We start from the raw sequence: 21320 nt of genomic DNA on the forward strand, positions 1-21320 counted from the left end.
TTTTGTCAATAGAAATGTGATGTGGCCCAGTGAGTCTATCCTACACCAATAGTTTAAATAATTGGTATTTACTAGATGTCTGGTATGAAGAACCACTGCCATGGTACAAGTGCTTTAAGTTAGCTGTTATTGTGCTATTAAAGTTTGAATACTAGTTTATGGGCATGTTGCAGATGAAATAACCAAAGTTATTTGTGTAGAAAAATCAATCGGAGCACAGCTGCAATTAATACCCAAAACCACTGAGATCAAACGTGCAGAACTTTATTGATGTCATGAGCTACACACAAGCAAGATCCTGCCAGTAAAAATCCATACTACTGAAAGAGGAACAGCACATAAGTAACCCAAGCCAGTATCACACACAACTAGAGCCTATACCTCTTTACACGCATCACTTCCTGTGACCAGCGAGAGGTGAATTTGCAATGGCCACTGTTGTAAACAGTTTTCTGCGTATATGTATATGGGTATAATTGATCCAAATTGGTGTTTGTACTGTAAATGGTTACTGGTCTTATTTCCTTAAACATTTCTGTCTATCCACCTCTAGACTTCAGAGAATAGCAATGTATGTTTCTCTCCTTCTGAGAAGTCCCTAATTATCAATTTAGAGGGTTATTAGCCAGTGAATACCTCTATGTAATATGAGAGTTACACATCTGTGGGACAGTGACTATGGCGAAGTCTGTCCATCCTTTTGTTTTCTTCCAAACAACCCTTCTCTCAGGGCTAACTGGACTAGTCCTCTGCTTTAGCCTCCATCTCTCCGTCCTCGTCGTCTCCGTCCACCTCTGCATTCTCCCGCTCTAGCCTCTCAAGCTGACGGGCCAGTTCGGTCTCGTCCGTGTCAGTCACCACCTTCGCCTGAAGGGGGGGTAAAACAAGAACATTACACCTCATTTACTTATTTAGCAGATGCTCTTATAAAGACCGACTTAAAATCAATCAATTCACTCAAGGAGAGTAAGATATGCAACAACAAAAATGTAGACTCCAATTCACGTGTGAAATAGGACAAATATAAGCACCCACCTAACTATTATAATAAACGGTAAGTAAAACTGGTGCTGTTTTATATCTTTGTTTTTATATATCCTCAGAGATTGAAAGTAGTGTTAGGTTCAGGCTCTGTGTATGAGAAGTGTAATTATTTAGTGGACTGCAGGGAACGGAAGGAATGTGGACTCCAAATAAATAAAGGCCTCTCCTGGCTGATAAGATATGCATGGAGAAATCAAAAAGTACATCTTTGTGGAAGGGAGTGGATGAGAGCTACGGGTGTAAATGAACACCGCACTATATTGAATGGATGTATTCAGGTGGTACATCTACGCCGAATCAACATTTGAAACAGAGTTTGGGCTCTTCTGTATGAGAAACATGGTTGGACATGCACTTCATGGGAAGTAGCGTCAAAGGCCACGATGAGAGAAACCAAATGCAGCGGCCTAAGGCACTGCATTACAGTGCTGAAGATGTGATGGTAGACCCGGGTTCGATCCCAGGCTGTGTTGCGGCTGGCCGAGACCGGGAGACCCATGAGGCAACGCACAATTGGTCCAGCATCGTTAGGGGAGGGTTTGGCCGGCCGAGATGTCCTTGTCCCATCGCGCTCTAGCGACTTCTTGTGGCTGGCCGGGCGCATGCACGCTCACCAGCTGTAAGGCGTTTCCTCCAACACATTGGTGCGACTGGCTTCCGGGTTAAGCGAGTAGTGTGTCAAGAAGCAGTGCGGCTTGGCAGGGTCGTGTCTCTCGACCTTCACTTCTCCTGAGTTTGTACGGGAGTTGCAGCGATGGGACAATTATATACCACGAAATTATGGAGAAAAAGGTATAAAAAGTATTATTATTTAAAAGTGAAAAGCTGAAATGCATTGAGTCAATAAGTATTCATCCCCTTTGTTATGGCAAGCCTCAATAAGTTAAAGAGTAAAAACCTGCTTAACAAGTCACATAATAAGCTGCATGGACTCACTCTGTGTGCAATAAGTGTTTAACATTATTTTTTAATGTGTACCACACACACACAATTATCTGTAAGGTTCCTCAGTCGAGCAGTGAATTTCAAACACAGATTCAACCATAAAGACCAGGAAAGTTTTCAAATGCCAAAGGGCACCTATTGGTAGATGGGAAAACATAAAAAGTAGACATTGAATATCCCTTTGAGCATGGTGAAGTTATTAATTACACTTTTTCATTATAAAAGATACAGGCGTCCTTCCTCAGTTGCTGGGGAGGAAGGAAACCAATAAGGGATTTCTCCATGAGGCCAATGTTGACTTTAAAACAGTTACAGAGTTTAATGGCTGTGATAGGCGAAAACTGAGGTTGTATCAATAACAGTGTAGTTACTCCACAATACTAACCTAAATGACAGAGTGAAAACAAGGAAGCCTGTACAGAACACAAATTATTCCAATACATGTTTGTAATAAGGCACTAAAGTAAAACGGCTTAAAATGTGGCAAAGAAATAAATGTTATAAATGTCTTGAATACAAAGCGTTTTGTTTGGGGAAAATCCAACAAAACACCACTGAGTACCACTCTGCATATTTTCAAGCATGGTGGTGGCTGCATCATGTTATGGGAATACTTGTCATCAGCAAGGACTGGGGAGTTTTTTGTTGTTGATAAAAATAAATGGAATAGAGCTAAGTACAGGACATATCCTAGAGGAAAACCTGGTTCAGTCTGCTTTCCAACAGGGTCCGGGAGACACATTCACCTTTCAGCAGGACAATAACCTGCCAAAAGTGATTCTAACATGTATTGACTCAGGGGTGTTAATATATATGTAAATGAGATATTTCTGTATTTTATTTTCAATAAAATGTGCCAACATTTCTAAAACATCTTCACTTCATCGTTATGGGGTACTGTGTATAGATGGGCCTGTTTAAATCATTTTGAATTCAGGCTGTAACACAACAAAATGTGGAATAAGTCAAGGGGTGTGAATACTTTCTGAAGTCACTGCATATCCTCAGTCTCACCTCCATCTGGATGTTGAAGACGCCCCTCTTCTCCTCGATCCTCTCCTTGATGGCTGCCATGGCCTGGTTGAGAACCGAAAGGCCCTCGGTGCGCTCCAGAGTGGTTGTGGTCATGACGTAGCGTGGCGGTGCTATCAGATTAATCTAGGGAGAGAGTGGTCATACAACGCGTGGTCATACAACGCCTTGGAGAAAGTTGAGGTCAACCACAGGACGACGAGATGAAATTGATAAGAGAAATATAAATAAATAGATTAGAAGTATTGAGTATGAGAGTTCCTTGATGCAACCTACCTTGATGGGCATGGCCTCTGTCGAGCAGCTAAGCCCCGCCCTCAGTGCGTCTTTCACAGCGTCAATGCCCTCATACCCGTAGCATGCCACCTCGATGTCTGCAAGGATGATAGTCAAAATGTATTGCTTAAATAGTGTCAAGTCGCCATGTTTCTAATTTGAAAACTTCAGAGGAGTTCAATAGTGTCATCAACATGCCACTCTGGCGAACTTATCAATGAACATTATGTAGCATTTGTCGCTAATTTCCATAGTTGTGTAGGCACTACACACATCAAATATGGAAATACGGACCCAACAAGACTTTATCGGTTAGCCAATAACTTTCCTGCAATTGAAATCCTTGGGTGGGCCGCCTAATCTAATCAAACAGTGGGAAAAATGTTTCTAAATAAACCATCATCCTAAAATAATACATGTAGCAGTATAGATTTTCTTATTATGTTCAAGTAAAACAACACAGCATTAGCCACGGCAAAATACATAGAATTGCAGTAAATCTGCAACCTTTTCTCTCAGCCGCACAACAAAGTGTCTAGAAATGCAGGAAAGTAGCATCAAAACTACCCCCCTTATTGCACTGTTAATGTTGAGTGTGCTGTGACCTGCTCTGATTTTGACAGCCTGTGGAGTGAGACGCCTGTTGATGTTGTCGATGAGCACGGCCCTCTCCTCCTCAGTTAGGTCTAGCCCATCCAGCATGGCAGGGTCACTGGGAAAAATAAAACATTTTTGGAGCATGGATATCTGACTAAATGATTTGAGGAGATCGGGAGCAAACACTACACTACAACCCATTACACACCCGCCTACAAAATCTGCGTCCATCTCTTACTAAGAATGACAGATGGTATTCTATTAGGATCCACATTAGCTGTCGCAGAAGCGACTCTTCCTGGGATCCACACAAAACATGACATAGTACAGACCATTAATAGACAAGGACAGAGCAAGGGCAGACCTACATAAAAGGTCTTAGGCTCATTGTAAACCTTTTCACATTGTCCTTTCCAGCAACTATGGAGAATACGTAACCAAGCCAGCTTAACACAGCTTGGCTGAGCCTGGCTTTGCTCAGTCATGGGTAAAGTACCAGTCCAAAGTTGGAACACACCTACTCATTCCAGGGTTTTCCTGTTTTTTAAAACTATTTTGTCAATTGCACAATATTAGTGAAGACATTAAAACTATGAAGTAACACATATGGAATCATGTAGTCACCAAAAAAGTGTTAAATGAAAATATATCTTATATTTCCCAAAGTAGCCACCCTTTGCCTTGATGACAGCTTTGCACACTCTTGGCATTTTCTCAACCAGCTTCATGAGGTAATCACCTGGAATGCATTTCAATTAACAGGTGTGCCTTGTTAAAAGTTAATTTGTGGACTTTTTCCTTTTTAATGCGTTTGAGCCAATCAGTTGTGTTGTGACAAGGTAGGGGTGGTATACAGAAGTCCATATTATGGCAAGGACAGCTCAAATAAGCAAAGAGAAACAACAGTCCATCATTATTTTAAGACACGAAGGTCAGTCAATGCGGAAAATGTAAAGTACTTTGAGTGCAGTCGCAAAACCCATAAAGTGCAATGATGAAACTGGCTCTCATGAGGACCACCACAGGAAAGGAAGAACCAGAGTTACCTCTGCTGCAGACGATAAATTCACTAGTTACCAGCCTCGGAAATGAGCAATTAACTGCACCTCAGATTGCAGCCCAAATAAATGCTTCACAGAGTTCAAGTAACAGAAATCTCAACATCAACTGTTCAGAGAAGACTGCATGAATCAGGCCTTTGTGGATTTGTTGCAAGGAAACCACTACTAAAAGGACACCAATAAGAAGAAGAGATTGCTTGCGCAAATAAACACAAGCAATGGACATTAGACTGGTAGAAATCTGTCCAAATGTGCAATTTTTGGTTCCAACCGCCGTGTCTTTGTGAGACGCAGAGTAGGTGAATGGATAATCTCTGCATGTGTGATTCCCAATGTGAAGCATGGAGGAGGAGGTGTGATGGTGCTTTGTGCTTTGCTGTGATATATTTAGAATTCAAGGCACACTTAACCAGCATGGCTACCACAGCATTCTGCAGCGAAACGCCATCCCATCTAGTTTGCTCTTAGTGAGAATATGTAAGGGCTATTTGACCAAGAAGGAGAGGGATGGAGTGCTGCATCAGATGACCTGGACTCCACAATCACCCAACCTCAACCCAATTGAGATGGTTTGGGATGAGTTGGACCGCAGAGTGAAGAAAAAGCAGCCAACAAGTGCTCAGCATATGAAGGAACTCCTTCAAGACTGTTGGAAAAGCATTCCACCTCATGAAGCTGGTAGAGAATGCCAAATGTGTGCAAAGCTGTCATCAAGGAAAAGGGCGGCTACTTTGAGGAAACTGAAATATAAAGTATATTTTGTTTTGTTTAACACTTTTTTGGTTACTGCATGATTCCATGTGTTATTCCATAGTTGATCTCTTCACTATTATTCTACAATGTATAAAATAGCAAAAAATAAAGAAAAACCCTTGAATGAGTAGGTGTGTCCAAACCTTTTGACTGGTAATGTATATAGGAAGAAGAGTCACGATACTCACGATACAGCCTGTTTGAAGACGTCGTAGGCGCCGTATCCCGGACGCTTGTACTTCTCATCAAACACCCAGGCGGTGCGCGTGAACAGGCTCTCCAGCTGCTCGTCCTTAGTGTACTCCAGCACCTCAGCCACGTGTCGAAGGATACTGTACACCTGCCACGGACGCCACACCATAAAAACATTTACACCTCGATATCACCTCTGGTCAAGAGGGAAGACTCACAAATGTCAGCCTGGTCCAAGATCTGAGCCCGTATCATAAAGTGTCTCAGAGTATGAGTGCTGATCTAGGATCAGGTGCCCCCTGTCTGTGTAATCATATTCATTATGATTTAAAAGGCTACACTGATCCTAGATCAGCACTCATACTCAGATGCTCTATGAATACAGCCCTGTTTGTGCCTTCTTACGGACTCCTATGGTCATTGTCATCCCAACGACGACAGTAATAGGCTGTACAGCATAAACAGATCTGGGAACAGGCTGCACAAACGTCTGAGAGTTTATGACATCGGTGGAACAGAATGATAAATCGAATTTTGTATATTACAGCATCCTCCGGCACGTGGCTGAGTGTTGACGGTGAACCTAACTTACGGTTTTAGATTTGGTGAATTTGTCTTCACATTTGATAGCATCCTCTGGCGAAACTCTTCTCTTTGATAAATCAATGTACCCTGCAAAGAGTTGACAATGTTTTTTTGTTTTCTTTTATACCTATAACCCAATGTGTACACACACACAGTCTACATTTCTTGACCGCACACACTCAAACCCCCGCCTCACCCTTCTCCTTGTCCACTCGGATGACCACCACGCACTCATTGCGTCCGATCCTAATGAGCTTGTTGATGGAGCGGATACGCCGGCGCGACAACTCGCTCAGCAGGATCATGCCCTCAATGTTGTTGTACTCCAGCAGGCTGACATAGGCGCCCATCTCGGCGATGGAGCGCACGTTCACCATCACCACATCCTCCACCTCGGGGAACCGGTGTTGGTAGAACCTACAGCTAAGGTTCGGCATCACTGGGGGGGGGGGGGAAGACAATAGGACAGAGGCCAATATAACACAGAGATATGCTATTCCATATACTTACAAAGGGTTTTAAACAGGCTTTGATTAAACTCTAGAGAGCAACTGAATGAGAGGTCATTAGGTTGAAAAGAGGGAAATGGGGTGTAGATTTGGTTGGACAGTCACAATCAGGAAAGGATGGAATACATTCTCATGATATACAGTGGCAGTTCTCTTTTGTCAATCATTCTTGGTAACAGTACTGGAACAATTGAAAATGCCTTTGGGGGAGTGATCTGGTGCCGCTAGATTGCAATATCAGAACAAAATGCCAGTCATCTCTCATAGTCATGTAGCTATCCTTGTACACTCACTCAACGTCATCATCTTACTTACCGTTAACTAACTTAGCTACTGTAAAGTGTGCTGGCTAGAGCTGAAGATGTTACCAACACAGTGTCATATACACTTGCAAGACTAAGTAACTGTCATCATGAATCTATGTCTTCAGTCTGATGTATGGACGTCAACGCATCCACATTTATTCACACGCAAAACTGATCATTTAGCTAGCTAGCTACCCAGCTAACCCATTAGCTCAAACATGCGGCACATGCACCTATAGCGCTAGCTACATAGCTACGTTACTTAGCCAGTCATTCACAACCTCCGGCAAACAGCTGTTGTGTTCGCAGTGATTCGAGTAAATGCCTTACCTGTATCGTATGGTTACAGAACAACACTGTTGAATGTCCTGTATTAGATTTTTTGTTAAACGTTATAATTTGTATTCAAATACGTAGCTAGTGAATTAGGCCCGATTGCTACAACTTCAAATTCATCCGTGGTGTGCAAATTTTTCGACCCGGAAGAGAAAGCGCCCGGGTTGACACGCGCAAGCGCAATAGCGGTTAACAGCATAGTCACATGACTACTAACCAGCTGATGGCTTTTTGCAATAGAATATCATGAATAACACGACATCGGTTACAAAGCTGTTGTTCTCCAAGTAATAACAACCGTGCAATACCTATTCTTTAATATTTTAGTTATTTGCGTGCTGTCTCGTTATTTAATCGCCGTCCAGACGTAATTGAAGTACATAAGACGTTTGCAGCCAAAGAAGATGTCAGGAAAAGAGAGAATCGACGTCTTCCCCTCTAGAATGTAAGTAGCAAGTCTAGGTAGCTTGTTATTTTAGCCAGCATAGTTTGACATTTCTAGCTAGTCCACTCAATCTAGGGGAGCAAGTTTATGCCCCCCATTTAATACATGACCTTTTAGTTGTGTTAGGTCGAGCCAAATTAAAATGAAGGAAATTACAGATCAGTAAGTTTAGCCAGCTGTCAGCTAGTTAGCCAAGCACATTCAATTGTGAGCCCTTTAAAATAAATGATGAAAAAACTCAACCTTTGCACTTTTGCAACAATTTGCAATGGCATTCGTTATTATTTCGAGTCAATAGTTGTATTTCTTTGCCATTTCATGATGAACATCTAAAAGAGGAAATGGACTGTCACTGTCATGTGATGACTGTCCATCATTTCCAAACAACCACTGGGAGATTTTGATGTGCCCTAACTTTACTCACACAGTCTATGGCACAGATTATGCCATGTCTAACTACTTACTCTGTTAATTTGTCTGGAACATCATAATGATGGGTCAATAAACAGGCACTTTTGATATTGTGGTGACCTGCAGAAAACGGCATAAAAGCACCAATATCTTTCAACATGATTCAAATCTGAATGGCCATGCATGTTTATGATGAAAGTCCTCTCTGACACCTGATGACTTGTCTGTGAAGGGCCCAGACCATCATGAAGGCCCGTCTGAAGGGGGCCCAGACTGGTAGAAACCTACTGAAGAAGAAGGCTGATGCCCTCTCCATGCGCTTCCGTCAGATCCTCCGCAAGATCATTGAGGTAATTCAAGGAGGTTTAAAACCATAGTAACAAGAATGACTAGAACGGAAAAAGCCCCTCGGACCATGGACATTTGACAGTGCGCTCATCAGTGAACTCAATATGTCTGCCGGCCCACCCATCACGGACCAGCAATTTTTAAGTGGGAATATCTGTTCTAGTAGTCCTGTTTCTATGATTAAAACATTGTCTAATTCTATGTTTCTTATCTGATTTAATATAAGTCAGTTGTATTATTTCTTTGTATAAAATCCTGTCATCGGGGCATGTTACGTTGGCTCCTGTCTTTTTATTGCCTCTCCCGATTTCTAGACAAAGACATTGATGGGTGAAGTGATGAGGGAGGCGGCCTTCTCTTTGGCTGAGGCGAAATTCGCCGCTGGCGACTTCAGGTGAGAGGACGGGCCTCATCATGAGCCATTTGAGGCCTTTATTTAGGTGTTTGTCTGATGTCAATATTTTGCTAATGTTTTGTCAATATTCTCATAACATTATCATGTTCCCACAGCACCACTGTCATCCAGAATGTGAACAAGGCCCAGGTGAAGGTTCGGGCTAAGAAGGATAACGTGGCAGGTCAACACCTTTTGGACTTCTCTGTATCTTTTTAGAACAACAGCATGTCTCTCCTTAATGTCTCACCTGTGTGATTCTCCTTTTCCTCACAGGTGTCACTCTACCTGTGTTTGAGCACTACCAAGAAGGAGGGGACAGTAAGTAGTTCTTATCTGGTCATGCAGGGTTGAGGCCAATTCCAATTTAGTTTGGAATTCCAAATCAATTCTTGAATTCACTCATGAAGTGGAGAATTTACATTTAATTCAATTAGAATTTCAACAATCTTCAAGTTATGGAATTGGATTTAGGCTGTTTGGACGTTTTGAATTGAATTGGAATGATAAAAACAGTTAATAATTCAAATTAAATATTTCTACTTTGCCCAGTTAATGAAATGACTGCAGGATTTGTTTGAAGTCATTAACTTGTATTTCTATATTTCCAGTATAGCTAGACTGTCTGAACAGTGACATGATCAGCCTTAAAGCCTGAGGGGAATTGAATTCAAATTGGAATTATTGAGGATAATATATCCAATAATTAAATTCCCAACATTGTAATTGAAAGGAATTTAATTATCTCTGAATCAGTGTTTGGTAGTAGTTAACTACGTGTAGTTCAACTAGTAATTTAACTACATATTGCAGTAGCTTGGTGGTATTCAAATCTACAGTGCCTTCAGAAAGTATTAATACCCCTTGACTTATTCCACATTTTGTTGTTTCAGCCTGAAATAAAAATTGATTCAATATTTAGACAAAACTGAAAACATGTTTTTAGAAATGTTTGGCAAATTAAATACAGAAATATAATTTACATAAGTATTTACACGCGAGTCAATACTTTGTAGGAGCCCCTACAGCTTTGAGTTGTCTTGGGATGTGTGTTATCATTTTTGCACATCTGGATTTGGGGATTTTCTCCCATTCTTCCTTGCAGATTTTCTCAAGCTCTGTTAAGTTAGATGGGGAGTAGCGGTGAACAACAATCTTCAAGAATGCCACAGATTTTCAATGGGATTCAAGTCTGTGCTTTGGCTTGGTCACTCAAGGGCTTTCACATTCTTGTTCCGAAGCCATTCCAGCGTTGCTTTGGCTGTATGCTTGGGGTCGTTTGTCCTCTGAAGCAGGATCTCATCAAGGACTTGCCTGAATTTGACTCCATTCATTGTTCCCTCTATCATTACCAGTCTCCCAGTCCCTGCTGCTGAAAAACATCCCCATGGCATGATGCTGCCTCCCATGCTTCACTTTAGTGATGGTGTTAGATGTGGTGTTAGACAGATGATGAGCTGTGCCTGGTTTTTTCCAGAAATAGTGCTTTGCATTCAGGCCAAATCATTCCATTTTTGTCTCAACAGACCACAGAATATTTTTGCCAACTCCAGGCATGCTGTCATGGGCCTTTTTGTCAGGCGTAGCTTCCATCTGGCCACTCCCATAAAGCCCAGGTTGGTGAAGTACTGTAGACACTCTTTGCCTTCTGACAGGTTCTCCCATCTCAGCCAAGGAACTCTGTAGTTCTGTCAGAGTGGTCATTGGGTTCTTGGTCACCTCCCTGACAAGGTCTTTCTAGCCCGATTGCTCAGTTAGGTCGGACGGCCAGCTCTAGGCAGAGTCTGTATTTGTTTCCGTATTTGTTACATTTCTCAATGATCTAGACCACTGTGCTCTTGGAAACTCTCAACACTCTAGAAATTGTTTTATACCCTTCCCCAGATACTGTATGTCTCATCACAATTCTATCTCGGAGATCTACAGGCAGTTCCTTGGACTTGATTGTATATTTCTGCTCTGTAGCATTGAAAGTTCCCAAGAACACAGTGGCCTCCCATCATTCTGAAATGGAAGAAGTTTGGAACCACCAAGACTCTTCCAAGAGCTGGCCTTCCGGACAAACTGTACAATCGGGTGAGAAGGGCCTTGGTCAGGGAGGTGACCAATAACCCGATTGTCACTCTGACAGAGCTCGAGAGTTCCTCTGTGGAGATGGGAGAACTTTCCAGAAGGGCAACCTTCTCTGCAGCATTCCACCAATCAGGCCTTTATGGTAGCGTGGCCATGGAAGCCACTCCTCAGGTAAAGACACACTACAGCCTGCTTGGAGTTTGCCAAAAGGCACCTAAAGACTCTCAGACCATGACAAACAGGATTCTCTGGCATGATGTAACCAAGATTGAACTCTTTGGCCTCAATGCCAAGTGTCACGTTTGGAGGAAAGCTGACACCATCCCTACGGTGATGCATGGTGGTGGCAGCATTATGCTGTGGGGATGTTTTTCAGCGGTAGGGACTGGGAGACTAGTCAGGATCGAGGAAAATATGATCGGGAGCAAAGTACAGAGAGATCCTTGAAGAAAACCTGCTCAGGACCTCAGTCTGGGGCGAAGGTTCCCCTTCCAACAGGACAACAAACCTAAGCACACAGCCACGTAAACGCAGGAGTGGCTTCGGGACAATGTCCTTGAGTGGTCCAGCCGGAGCCTGGACTTGAACTAGATCTAATTTATCTGGAGAGACCTGAAAATAGTGGTGCAGCGACGCTCCCCATCCAACCTGATGAGCTTGAAAGGATCTACAGAGAAGAATGGGAGAAACTCTCCAAATACAGGTGTGCTAAGTAGAGGTCAACCGATTATGATTTTTCAACGGCGATACCGATTATTGGAGGACCAAAAAAAAAAAGCAGTTTTTTATTTTTTATTATATATTGTTTTATATAAAATGTTATTTATTTGTAATAATGACAATTACAACAATACTGAATGAACACTTATTTTAACATAATACAATGCATCAATAAAATCAATTTAGCCTCAAATAAATAATGAAACATGTTCAATTTGGTTTAAATAATGCAAAAACAAAGCGTTGAAAGTAAAAGTGCAATATGTGCCATGTAAGAAAGCTAACGTTTAAGTTCCTTGCTCAGAACATGAGAACATATGAAAGCTGGTGGTTCCTTTTAACATGAGTCTTCAATATTCCCAGGTAAGAAGTTATAGGTTGTAGTTATTATAGGAATTATAGGACTATTTCTCTCTATACCATTTGTATTTCATTAACCTTGGACTATTGGATGTTCTTATAGGTAGAGAATTATTTCAATTTTATTTCACATTCCCAGTGGGTCAGAAGTTTACACACACTCAATTAGTATTTGGTAGCATTGCCTTTAAATGGTTTAACTTTCGTTTTGGGTAGCCTTCCAAAAGCTTCCCACAATCAGTTGGATGAATTTTGGCTCATTCCTCCTGACAGAGCTGGTGTAACTGTGTCCGGTTTGTAGGCCTCCTTGCTCGCACACACTTTTTCAGTTCTGCCCACAAATGTTCTATGGGATTGAGGTCAGGGCTTTGTGATGGCCACTCCAATACCTTGCCATTGTTATCCTTAAGCCATTTTGCCATAACTTTGGAAGTATGCTTCTATCATTGTCCATTTGGAAGACCCATTTGCGACCAAGCTTTAACTTCCTGACTGATGTCTTGAGATGTTGCTTCAATATATCCACATAATTGTCCTTTCTCAAGAAGTCATCTATTTTGTGAAGTGCACCAGTCCCTCCTGCAGCAAAGCACCCCCACAACATGATGCTGCCACCCCTGTGCTTCACGGTTGGGATGGTGTTCTTCGGCATGCAAGCCTCTCCCTTTTTTCCCAAACATAACGATGGTCATTATGGCCAAACAGTTCTATTTTTGTTTCATCAGACCAGAGGACATGTCTGCAAAAAGTACGATCTTTATCCTCATGTGCAGTTGCAAACCGTATTCTGGCTTTTTTTATGGCGGTTCTGGAGCATTGGCTGCTTCTTTGCTGAGCGGCCTTTCCGGTTATATCGATATAGGACTCATTTTACTGTGCATATAGATACTTTTGTATCTGTTTCCTCCAGCATCTTCACATGGTCCTTTGCTGTTGTTCTGGGATTGATTTGCACTTTTCGCACCAAGGTACTTTCATCTCTAGGAGACAGAACGCGTCTCCTTCCTGAGCGGTATGACGGCTGCGTGGTCCCATGGTGTTTATTCTTGCGTGCTATTGTTTGTACAGATGAACGTGGTACCTTCAGGCATTTGAAAATTGCTCCAAAGGATGAACCAGAGTTGTGGAGGTGTAAACATTTTTGTCTGAGGTCTTGGCTGATTTCTTTTGATTTTCACATGATGTCATGCAAAGAAGCACTGAGGTTGAAGGTAGGCCTTGAAATACATCCACAGAAACACCTCCAATTGACTCAAATGATGTCAATTAGCCTATCAGAAGCTTCTAAAGCCATGGTGGAATTTTCTGGAATTTTCCAAGCTATTTAAAGGCACAGACAACTTAGTGTATGTAAACTTCTGAACCACTTGAATTGCTAAACAGTGCAATAATCTGCCTGTAAACAATTGTTGGAAAAATTACTTGTGTCATGCACAAAGTAGATGTCCTAACTGACTTGCCAAAACTAGTTTGTTAACAAGAAATTTTGGAGTGGTTGAAAAACAAGTTTTAATGACGCCAACCTAAGTGTATGTAAACTTCCGACTTCAACTGTATGTGAATGTGATACTTAAGATTTGATTTCTTTATCAATTTGCAAACATTTAAAAAAATATATTGTTTTTGCATTGCCGTTCTGCTTTATTGTGTATAGATTGAGAAAGAAAAAAATATTTTAGAGTAAGGCTGTAACATAACAAAATGTGGAAAAAGTCAAGGGGTCTGAATACTTTCTGAATGCACTGTATTTAGACAGGTGTGTTGTCTTTCTAAAGCATATCCAAAAACAATTGAATTGGCCACAAGTTGTAGTGACATATCAAGGATGATCAAAGGACATTCAATGCATCTAAACTCAGTTTGTAGTGTCATATTTCTGTATTTCATTTTCAATACATTTGCAAAAATGTATAGAAACACTTATTTTATGTAGATGGGTGAGGTCTTGTTTTCATACATATACACTGTTAACATATTACCCCAAAGTAGCCTATGACATTTCAGATGTGTATATGATCCACTTTCACTAAGTGGTGTGTATGTGGTGAAATACTTTTTCGAAGAAACTTTCGTTAAGTAAACAATTTTTCTGTGGTCTAGTTTAACTTCTTCCAGTGTGAAGTAATTTGTAGTTTGGCAAACTATATTTTCAGAGTAGCTTCACCAACACTGTTCTGAATTCAAAGACCTAGAAATTGAATTTAATTCAATGGAATTTACAGGGAGAGGGAATCTAATTTGGTTTGTGGAATTAACCCCAACCCTGTGGCCCTGCATGGCTTTGGATAAAAGCATCTGCAAATGGCATTTATTATTGTCATTAATACCTCATATTGGCATGGCTCCATTTATGGGCAAATTTAGTTGAAAGCTATGCCCTGCTATTGAACTTGTATTGTAGTGTGTTTCTGTGTCACTGCTCACTGTATTCCTTGCTTCCCTCTATCCTACCCTTGTTAGGTTATGAGCTGACTGGTCTGGCCAGGGGAGGAGAGCAGGTCTCCAGGCTGAAGAGGAACTATGCCAAAGCAGTGGAGCTGCTAGTGGAGTTGGCCTCCTTACAGGTAAGTCTCGCGAGACTGGTAAACCACACGGAGCATGTGTGACTGAACAACAAAGTCTCACTGTCTCACTGTTTTGATCTACAGACTTCCTTTGTCACACTGGATCAGGCCATCAAAATCACCAACCGCCGTGTGAACGCCATTGAGCATGGTGAGTCTGCACCGCTTTGGCACAATAACTAAACCTGCACTACATATCGATAATGGCAGTCAAAAGAGATGGTTGGAAGACCGCGTGGAGAGGATAAAATGTGGTTTAACCTGTCCTCAGTGATCATCCCCCGCATTGAGCGGACCCTCAGCTACATCATCACTGAGCTGGATGAGAGGGAACGAGAAGAGTTCTACAGGTAAGTTACGTCGTCCCTCAGACTCCTCATCCTCAACACCCTGTCTATACCCCCAGCTGACTGGAGGATCACTGTCTGTGTGTCTCGTAGCGATATCGAGTGTTCTAATTCAAATTTCTATGGTGAGTCCCACCTCCTCAGGCTGAAGAAGATCCAGGAGAAAAAGAAGCAGATGAGGGAGAGGACGGAGAAGGAGATCGCCGCCCGTCTGGCCAAGCTGGGCCCCATCGCCGAGCCATCCAACATGCTGATGGAGGAAACCGACCAGGACCTGCTGTTTGAGTGACATGCTGTCACCCCTGGCTACTCCGTCACCCACATCCTATTTATTCTGTGCCTCTCCGGCCACGTTGATGTCTTCTTCTTGTGTCCGAAAGGGAAGAATTGTCTGGGTTTTTGTGTGTACATGTTGGTGATGTTTTGTTGTCGTTTTCAGTATTGGAGATTAGTGTCCAGATTTAGCACTGTATAGAACTGTCAGAACTTTGCAGCTAACAGCAATCACATCAGTTCACTAGAGTGTCAAATGTGTTGAAGGTGAGTTATCTTTTGAAAGCTTTAATAGCAAATAATATATGTACATTGAGTTAAATGGCATGGTTTACAAATGTGAACTGTATTTAAGCATTCCATCTGATTGGGTTAGGACATAGATGGCTATAGGCAATGCTTCCATCAGAACACTCAGTCAATGCATGCTGTCATTCTGTACAGTTAAAACAGGATGGCTGTTCTTTCTCCCCCTAAGCGTCTGTGTTGTGGATGCTAATCCCTTCCATGAACACCACATATCAGTGGGGTTGTATTGACCATAAAATAATGACATTCTGTTTCTGTGCAATTTCATTCTATTTCTATGGTACTGTATTGACCCTTTACAGGAGGATGGCTAACATGTGGGTCCCTTGTGGCTCAGTTGGTAGAGCATCGCGCTTGCAATGCCAGGGTTGTGGGGTACCCCCACGGTGCCCCAAAACGACAAATGTATGTACTCAATACTGTAAGTCACTCTGGATAAGAGTGTCTGCTAAATGATAATGTACCGGTGACCCCCTATAACCATCCACGGTGGCACCCTGAGTGCAACCCCTCATCCAAATAAAGATGATCTGAATATTCTCCAAGTGTCACTTTGCGATTTCTTCTCTCAAATGAGTGTTACTGTAGGTGTTTCAGCCACGATTTGTCCCTCAGTTTCTGATGTCTGTTGACAAAGCTGTGCTGGAGACATTGAACAAAGTCCTATCTGAGAAAGCTATTACAAGGTACAACATCCTGAACGTATCTGGGGCACACACCTGTATGTGAAATGGCAGCCATTTTGCATTGAAGCGCTAAATGGAACATGCTGTATTGTGTGGTGCCACGGAAGGAATTCATGTAAGGAATGCATGTACATTTTATATTCGCTCAATCTTTTTCCTACTCAAATGTTTTAACTATGCGTACCCTCATACACAATATGTATAGAGTATATTCCAAAACCATATATTTTACCTGATTTTAAATAGTATTCATGTAACTTTAATGTCCACCATTTTGAAACAATTCTCTTCAGGAATATTCATTATATTGAAGATGTCTTCTTTTGAGTTGTGCTTATAAAGTACCAAAGAAAATAAAAGTTGGTCAGATTAAATGATGCTAAATTGATATGTTGTTTTCACACTGTTCATGTCTGTAGGTAGACACTAGGTACACTAGACAATGGATACAGAGGTCATCTTTACTGATGATCAATGATTCTTGAGGTCTGTTTTTGATGTACAAGTGCAGCAACTCAAGATAACACAACATAATACTATCATTGATACACCGCAACTTCCTTTACCAATCTTTAGAATACAACAGCTTTCTCTTTGGTCCTTACTTCTAGGAGAAAGTTACATATAGTAGTTCCAAAGGAGCAAATTGGTCCTCAATTGTAGACAGACAGTTCCAGTCTTGTATACCACATACAAACAAACCATACATTATTAGACTGGGTCTGGTGTAATGGTAAATCACATTTGTTTTCCATTTCATCTAAAAATAGATATTTACAATTATAAATAGCTATTTAGAGTATAATAAAATGGAAATATGTTTTCTACAGTTTTGGATAAATGTCTTTGCATATGCTACTGGAATCTGGAATGGTGCCGACATTGACAAAAACCCAAGAGAACATTCACAAAGACAAACACAGAAACAAACACTTATATAATAAAAGTCCACCCCTGCAAATGAAGTAAACTCCAACTTTCATAAGAAGGCTAGATAAAGGACAAGTTACCCTTTCTGGCAAAAATGAATGGGCCCTATATTTTGTGTCTGCGAGGCTCCACAATGGTGTAACAGTGGCCTCAATGATCATTGTCCATCCTTCCTTTTAGGGTCGTTCCTCCAGAGCTGTGTTATGGGTCATGTTCATTAGGATACACCGTTGTGAAATGTGTTAAAACGTTTATCTATGAAAAACTAAAACAAATGGTTCTCATTGGATAAGTCCAGGTATTCCATTCCTGTTTCAATACGTTTTCTTCCATTTGGTGCCTAATGAACACAACCCAGGCCAAACCCTCCTTCCTGTGGCTTCCTGGAGTTGACCGCTAGGTTGACCACTCAACCCTAACCTCTTACCCCTAGCACAGCCAGGAGGAGGGCACCCACTGGGGCTCCGTGTCCAGCTTGTTGATGAGCCGCAGGAGCTCGTGGAATGCCGTGTCTGGCTCGCCGTTAACAATGGCTGCGTCAAACAGGTGCCCGTAGGCCTGCTCCATCTCACGGGCCTTCTCAATCAGCTCCTTCAGCTCCTCTGGCTAGATGTAGGGACACAGTAGGGAAGGACAGTGGTTATAGATATCCTGGCTAGATGTAGGGAAGGACAGTGGTTGTAGATATCCTGGCTAGATGAAGGGACACAGTAGGGAAGGACAGTGGTTATATATATTCTGGCTAGATGAAGGGACACAGTAGGGAAGGACAGTGGTTATAGATATCCTGGCTAGATGTAGGGACACAGTAGGGAAGGACAGTGGTTATATATATCCTGGCTAGATGAAGGGACACAGTAGGGAAGGACAGTGGTTACAGATATCCTGGCTAGATGAAGGGAAGGACAGTGGTTTCAGATATCCTGGCTAGATGAAGGGACACAGTAGGGAAGGACAGTGGTTACAGATATCCTGGCTAGATGTAGGGAAGGACAGTGGTTATAGATATCCTGGCTAGATGAAGGGACACAGTAGGGAAGGACAGTGGTTACATATATCCTGGCTAGATGTAGGGAAGGACAGTGGTTATAGATATCCTGGCTAGATGAAGGGACACAGTAGGGAAGGACAGTGGTTACAGATATCCTGGCTAGATGAAGGGAAGGACAGTGGTTATAGATATCCTGGCTAGATGAAGGGACACAGTAGGGAAGGACAGTGGTTATAGATATCCTGGCTAGATGTAGGGACACAGTAGGGAAGGACAGTGGTTATAGATATCCTGGCTAGATGTAGGGAAGGACAGTGGTTATAGATATCCTGGCTAGATGTAGGGAAGGACAGTGGTTATAGATATCCTGGCTAGATGTAGGGACACAGTAGGGAAGGACAGTGGTTACAGATATCCTGGCTAGATGAAGGGACACAGTAGGGAAGGACAGTGGTTATTGATATCCTGGCTAGATGAAGGGACACAGTAGGGAAGGACAGTGGTTATAGATATCCTGGCTAGATGTACGGACACAGTAGGGAAGGACAGTGGTTACAGATATCCTGGCTAGATGAAGGGACACAGTAGGGAAGCACAGTGGTTATAGATATCCTGGCTACTTCCGGGTTGGAGCGAGCGGTCGCATCCACACTTCGTTCCGCAGGTAGTATAACTTTTTCATTACATTTCATTACATTTCATTATAGTACAACGGTTTGATTTGTCTAATCTTAGCAATTTCTTCTTAGCTAGCTACATAGCCATCATTGTATCAAAGATAATTGCGTAATTATCGTATTTTCGTCGTCCTAACGTAGTCTACACTGCTATCTGCCCAGCAGCTAGCCAGCTAGCAAACGTCCACCGTCTACCGTCTACCGATTAGCAGCACTGTAGAAACTATTACACTCAACTGAACGACTTGATTAGTGTAGTGTTAGCTAGCTACATAGTTGTCTTTGCTGTCTTCGTATTCAAGATAATTGTGTAGTTTAGAGTGTGTAGTCTTAGAGTGATTATCTTAATTTACCGAGGTTAGCTAGCCAGCTATTTGTCGTCCTTACGTAGGAGACACTGCTAGCTAGCCAACAGCTAGCCAACGTCTACCGAATAGAACTTCCGCACTCAACAGCCCGGTCGCATTCCGCTTCGCTCCACAGGTAGTATCACATTTTCATTTCATTTCCATTACAGTACAACGGTTTGATTTGTTTGATCGTAGCTAGCTACATAGCTAGCTACATAGCTAGCTACATAGCCGTCTTTGTATCAAAGATAATTGTGTAGTCTAGAGCGATTTTCTAGGTTAGCTAACCAGCTATTGTCGTTCTTTTAACGCAACGTAACGTAATCAACACTGCTAGCTAGCCAGCTAGCCCCCGAATAGCAGCACTGTAGAAACTATTACACTTAACGGAACGACTTGATTAGTGTAGTGTCAACAACGCAGCCACTGCCAGCTAGCCTACAAAGTCAACAACGCAGCCACTGCCAGCTAGCCTACTTCAGCAGTACTGTATCATTTTAATCATTTTAGTCATTAAGATTCTTGCTACGTAAGCTTAACTTTCTGAACATTCGAGACGTGTAGTCCACTTGTCATTCCAATCTCCTTTGCATTAGCGTAGCCTCTTCTGTAGCCTGTCAACTATGTGTCTGTCTATCCCTGTTCTCTCCTCTCTGCACAGACCATACAAACGCTCCACACCGCGTGGCCGCGGCCACCCTAATCTGGTGGTCCCAGCGCGCACGACCCACGTGGAGTTCCAGGTCTCCGGTAGCCTCTGGAACTGCCGATCTGCGGCCAACAAGGCAGAGTTCATCTCAGCCTATGCCTCCCTCCAGTCCCTCGACTTCTTGGCACTGACGGAAACATGGATCACCACAGATAACACTGCTACTCCCACTGCTCTCTCTTCGTCCGCCCACGTGTTCTCGCACACCCCGAGGGCTTCTGGTCAGCGGGGTGGTGGCACCGGGATCCTCATCTCTCCCAAGTGGTCATTCTCTCTTTCTCCCCTTACCCATCTGTCTATCGCCTCCTTTGAATTCCATGCTGTCACAGTTACCAGCCCTTTCAAGCTTAACATCCTTATCATTTATCGCCCTCCAGGTTCCCTCGGGGAGTTCATCAATGAGCTTGATGCCTTGATAAGCTCCTTTCCTGAGGACGGCTCACCTCTCACAGTTCTGGGCGACTTTAACCTCCCCACGTCTACCTTTGACTCATTCCTCTCTGCCTCCTTCTTTCCACTCCCCTCCTCTTTTGACCTCACCCTCTCACCTTCCCCCCCTACTCACAAGGCAGGCAATACGCTCGACCTCATCTTTACTAGATGCTGTTCTTCCACTAACCTCATTGCAACTCCCCTCCACGTCTCCGACCACTACCTTGTATCCTTTTCCCTCTCGCTCTCATCCAACACTTCCCACACTGCCCCTACTCGGATGGTATCGCGCCGTCCCAACCTTCGCTCTCTCTCCCCCGCTACTCTCTCCTCTTCCATCCTATCATCTCTTCCCTCTGCTCAAACCTTCTCCAACCTATCTCCTGATTCTGCCTCCTCGACCCTCCTCTCCTCCCTTTCTGCATCCTTTGACTCTCTATGCCCCCTATCCTCCAGGCCAGCTCGGTCCTCCCCTCCCGCTCCGTGGCTCGACAACTCATTGCGAGCTCACAGAACAGGGCTCCGGGCAGCCGAGCGGAAATGGAGGAAAACTCGCCTCCCTGCGGACCTGGCATCCTTTCACTCCCTCCTCTCTACATTTTCCTCTTCTGTCTCTGCTGCTAAAGCCACTTTCTACCACTCTAAATTCCAAGCATCTGCCTCTAA

The 21320-nt window shown here is 42.8% G+C and overlaps 3 protein-coding genes across 3 annotated transcripts in view; 1 reads left to right on the forward strand and 2 right to left on the reverse strand.

Annotated features, from left to right (window-relative positions):
- Positions 1-248: 248 nt before the first annotated feature.
- On the reverse strand, positions 249-7807 carry LOC123990899 (eukaryotic translation initiation factor 2 subunit 1). The gene is made up of 8 exons (XM_046291895.1): positions 7630-7807; positions 6682-6924; positions 6493-6572; positions 5897-6048; positions 3903-4009; positions 3298-3395; positions 3004-3147; positions 249-867 (listed from the first exon to the last, which is right to left on the reverse strand). The coding sequence occupies exons 2-8, from the start codon at positions 6920-6922 to the stop codon at positions 742-744; spliced, it is 948 nt and encodes a 315-aa protein (XP_046147851.1). The 5' UTR covers positions 6923-6924; positions 7630-7807; the 3' UTR covers positions 249-741.
- A 22-nt stretch (positions 7808-7829) lies between these two features.
- On the forward strand, positions 7830-16419 carry LOC123990900 (V-type proton ATPase subunit D). Its single transcript, XM_046291896.1, has 9 exons — positions 7830-8080; positions 8724-8841; positions 9154-9233; positions 9350-9417; positions 9510-9554; positions 14847-14950; positions 15035-15101; positions 15222-15300; positions 15442-16419. The coding sequence occupies exons 1-9, from the start codon at positions 8040-8042 to the stop codon at positions 15584-15586; spliced, it is 747 nt and encodes a 248-aa protein (XP_046147852.1). The 5' UTR covers positions 7830-8039; the 3' UTR covers positions 15587-16419.
- Positions 15843-21320, reverse strand: part of LOC123990898 (protein PALS1-like) — a 34192-nt gene continuing 28714 nt past the window's right edge. Inside the window, exon 14 of the mRNA XM_046291894.1 lies at positions 15843-18101. Within this exon, the coding sequence (XP_046147850.1) occupies positions 17925-18101 (177 nt within the window). The 3' untranslated portion in view covers positions 15843-17924. The remainder of the gene's footprint in view (positions 18102-21320) is intronic.

The sequence above is a fragment of the Oncorhynchus gorbuscha genome, linkage group LG12, assembly GCF_021184085.1.
Source record: "Oncorhynchus gorbuscha isolate QuinsamMale2020 ecotype Even-year linkage group LG12, OgorEven_v1.0, whole genome shotgun sequence".
Lineage (NCBI taxonomy): Eukaryota > Metazoa > Chordata > Actinopteri > Salmoniformes > Salmonidae > Oncorhynchus > Oncorhynchus gorbuscha.

Coding starts and splice junctions, on each gene's coding strand:
- LOC123990899 (XM_046291895.1), bottom strand. CDS start 6,922: ATGCCGAACCTTAGCTGTAGGTTCTACCAACACCGGTTCCCCGAGGTG. Junction 6,049..6,492: donor AATTCACCAAATCTAAAACC/GTAAGTTAGGTT, acceptor CGTCCGTGGCAG/GTGTACAGTATCCTTCGACA. Junction 868..3,003: donor TCTTCAACATCCAGATGGAG/GTGAGACTGAGG, acceptor CCCCCCCTTCAG/GCGAAGGTGGTGACTGACAC.
- LOC123990900 (XM_046291896.1), top strand. CDS start 8,040: ATGTCAGGAAAAGAGAGAATCGACGTCTTCCCCTCTAGAAT. Junction 14,951..15,034: donor TGGAGTTGGCCTCCTTACAG/GTAAGTCTCGCG, acceptor TTTGATCTACAG/ACTTCCTTTGTCACACTGGA. Junction 15,102..15,221: donor TGTGAACGCCATTGAGCATG/GTGAGTCTGCAC, acceptor ACCTGTCCTCAG/TGATCATCCCCCGCATTGAG.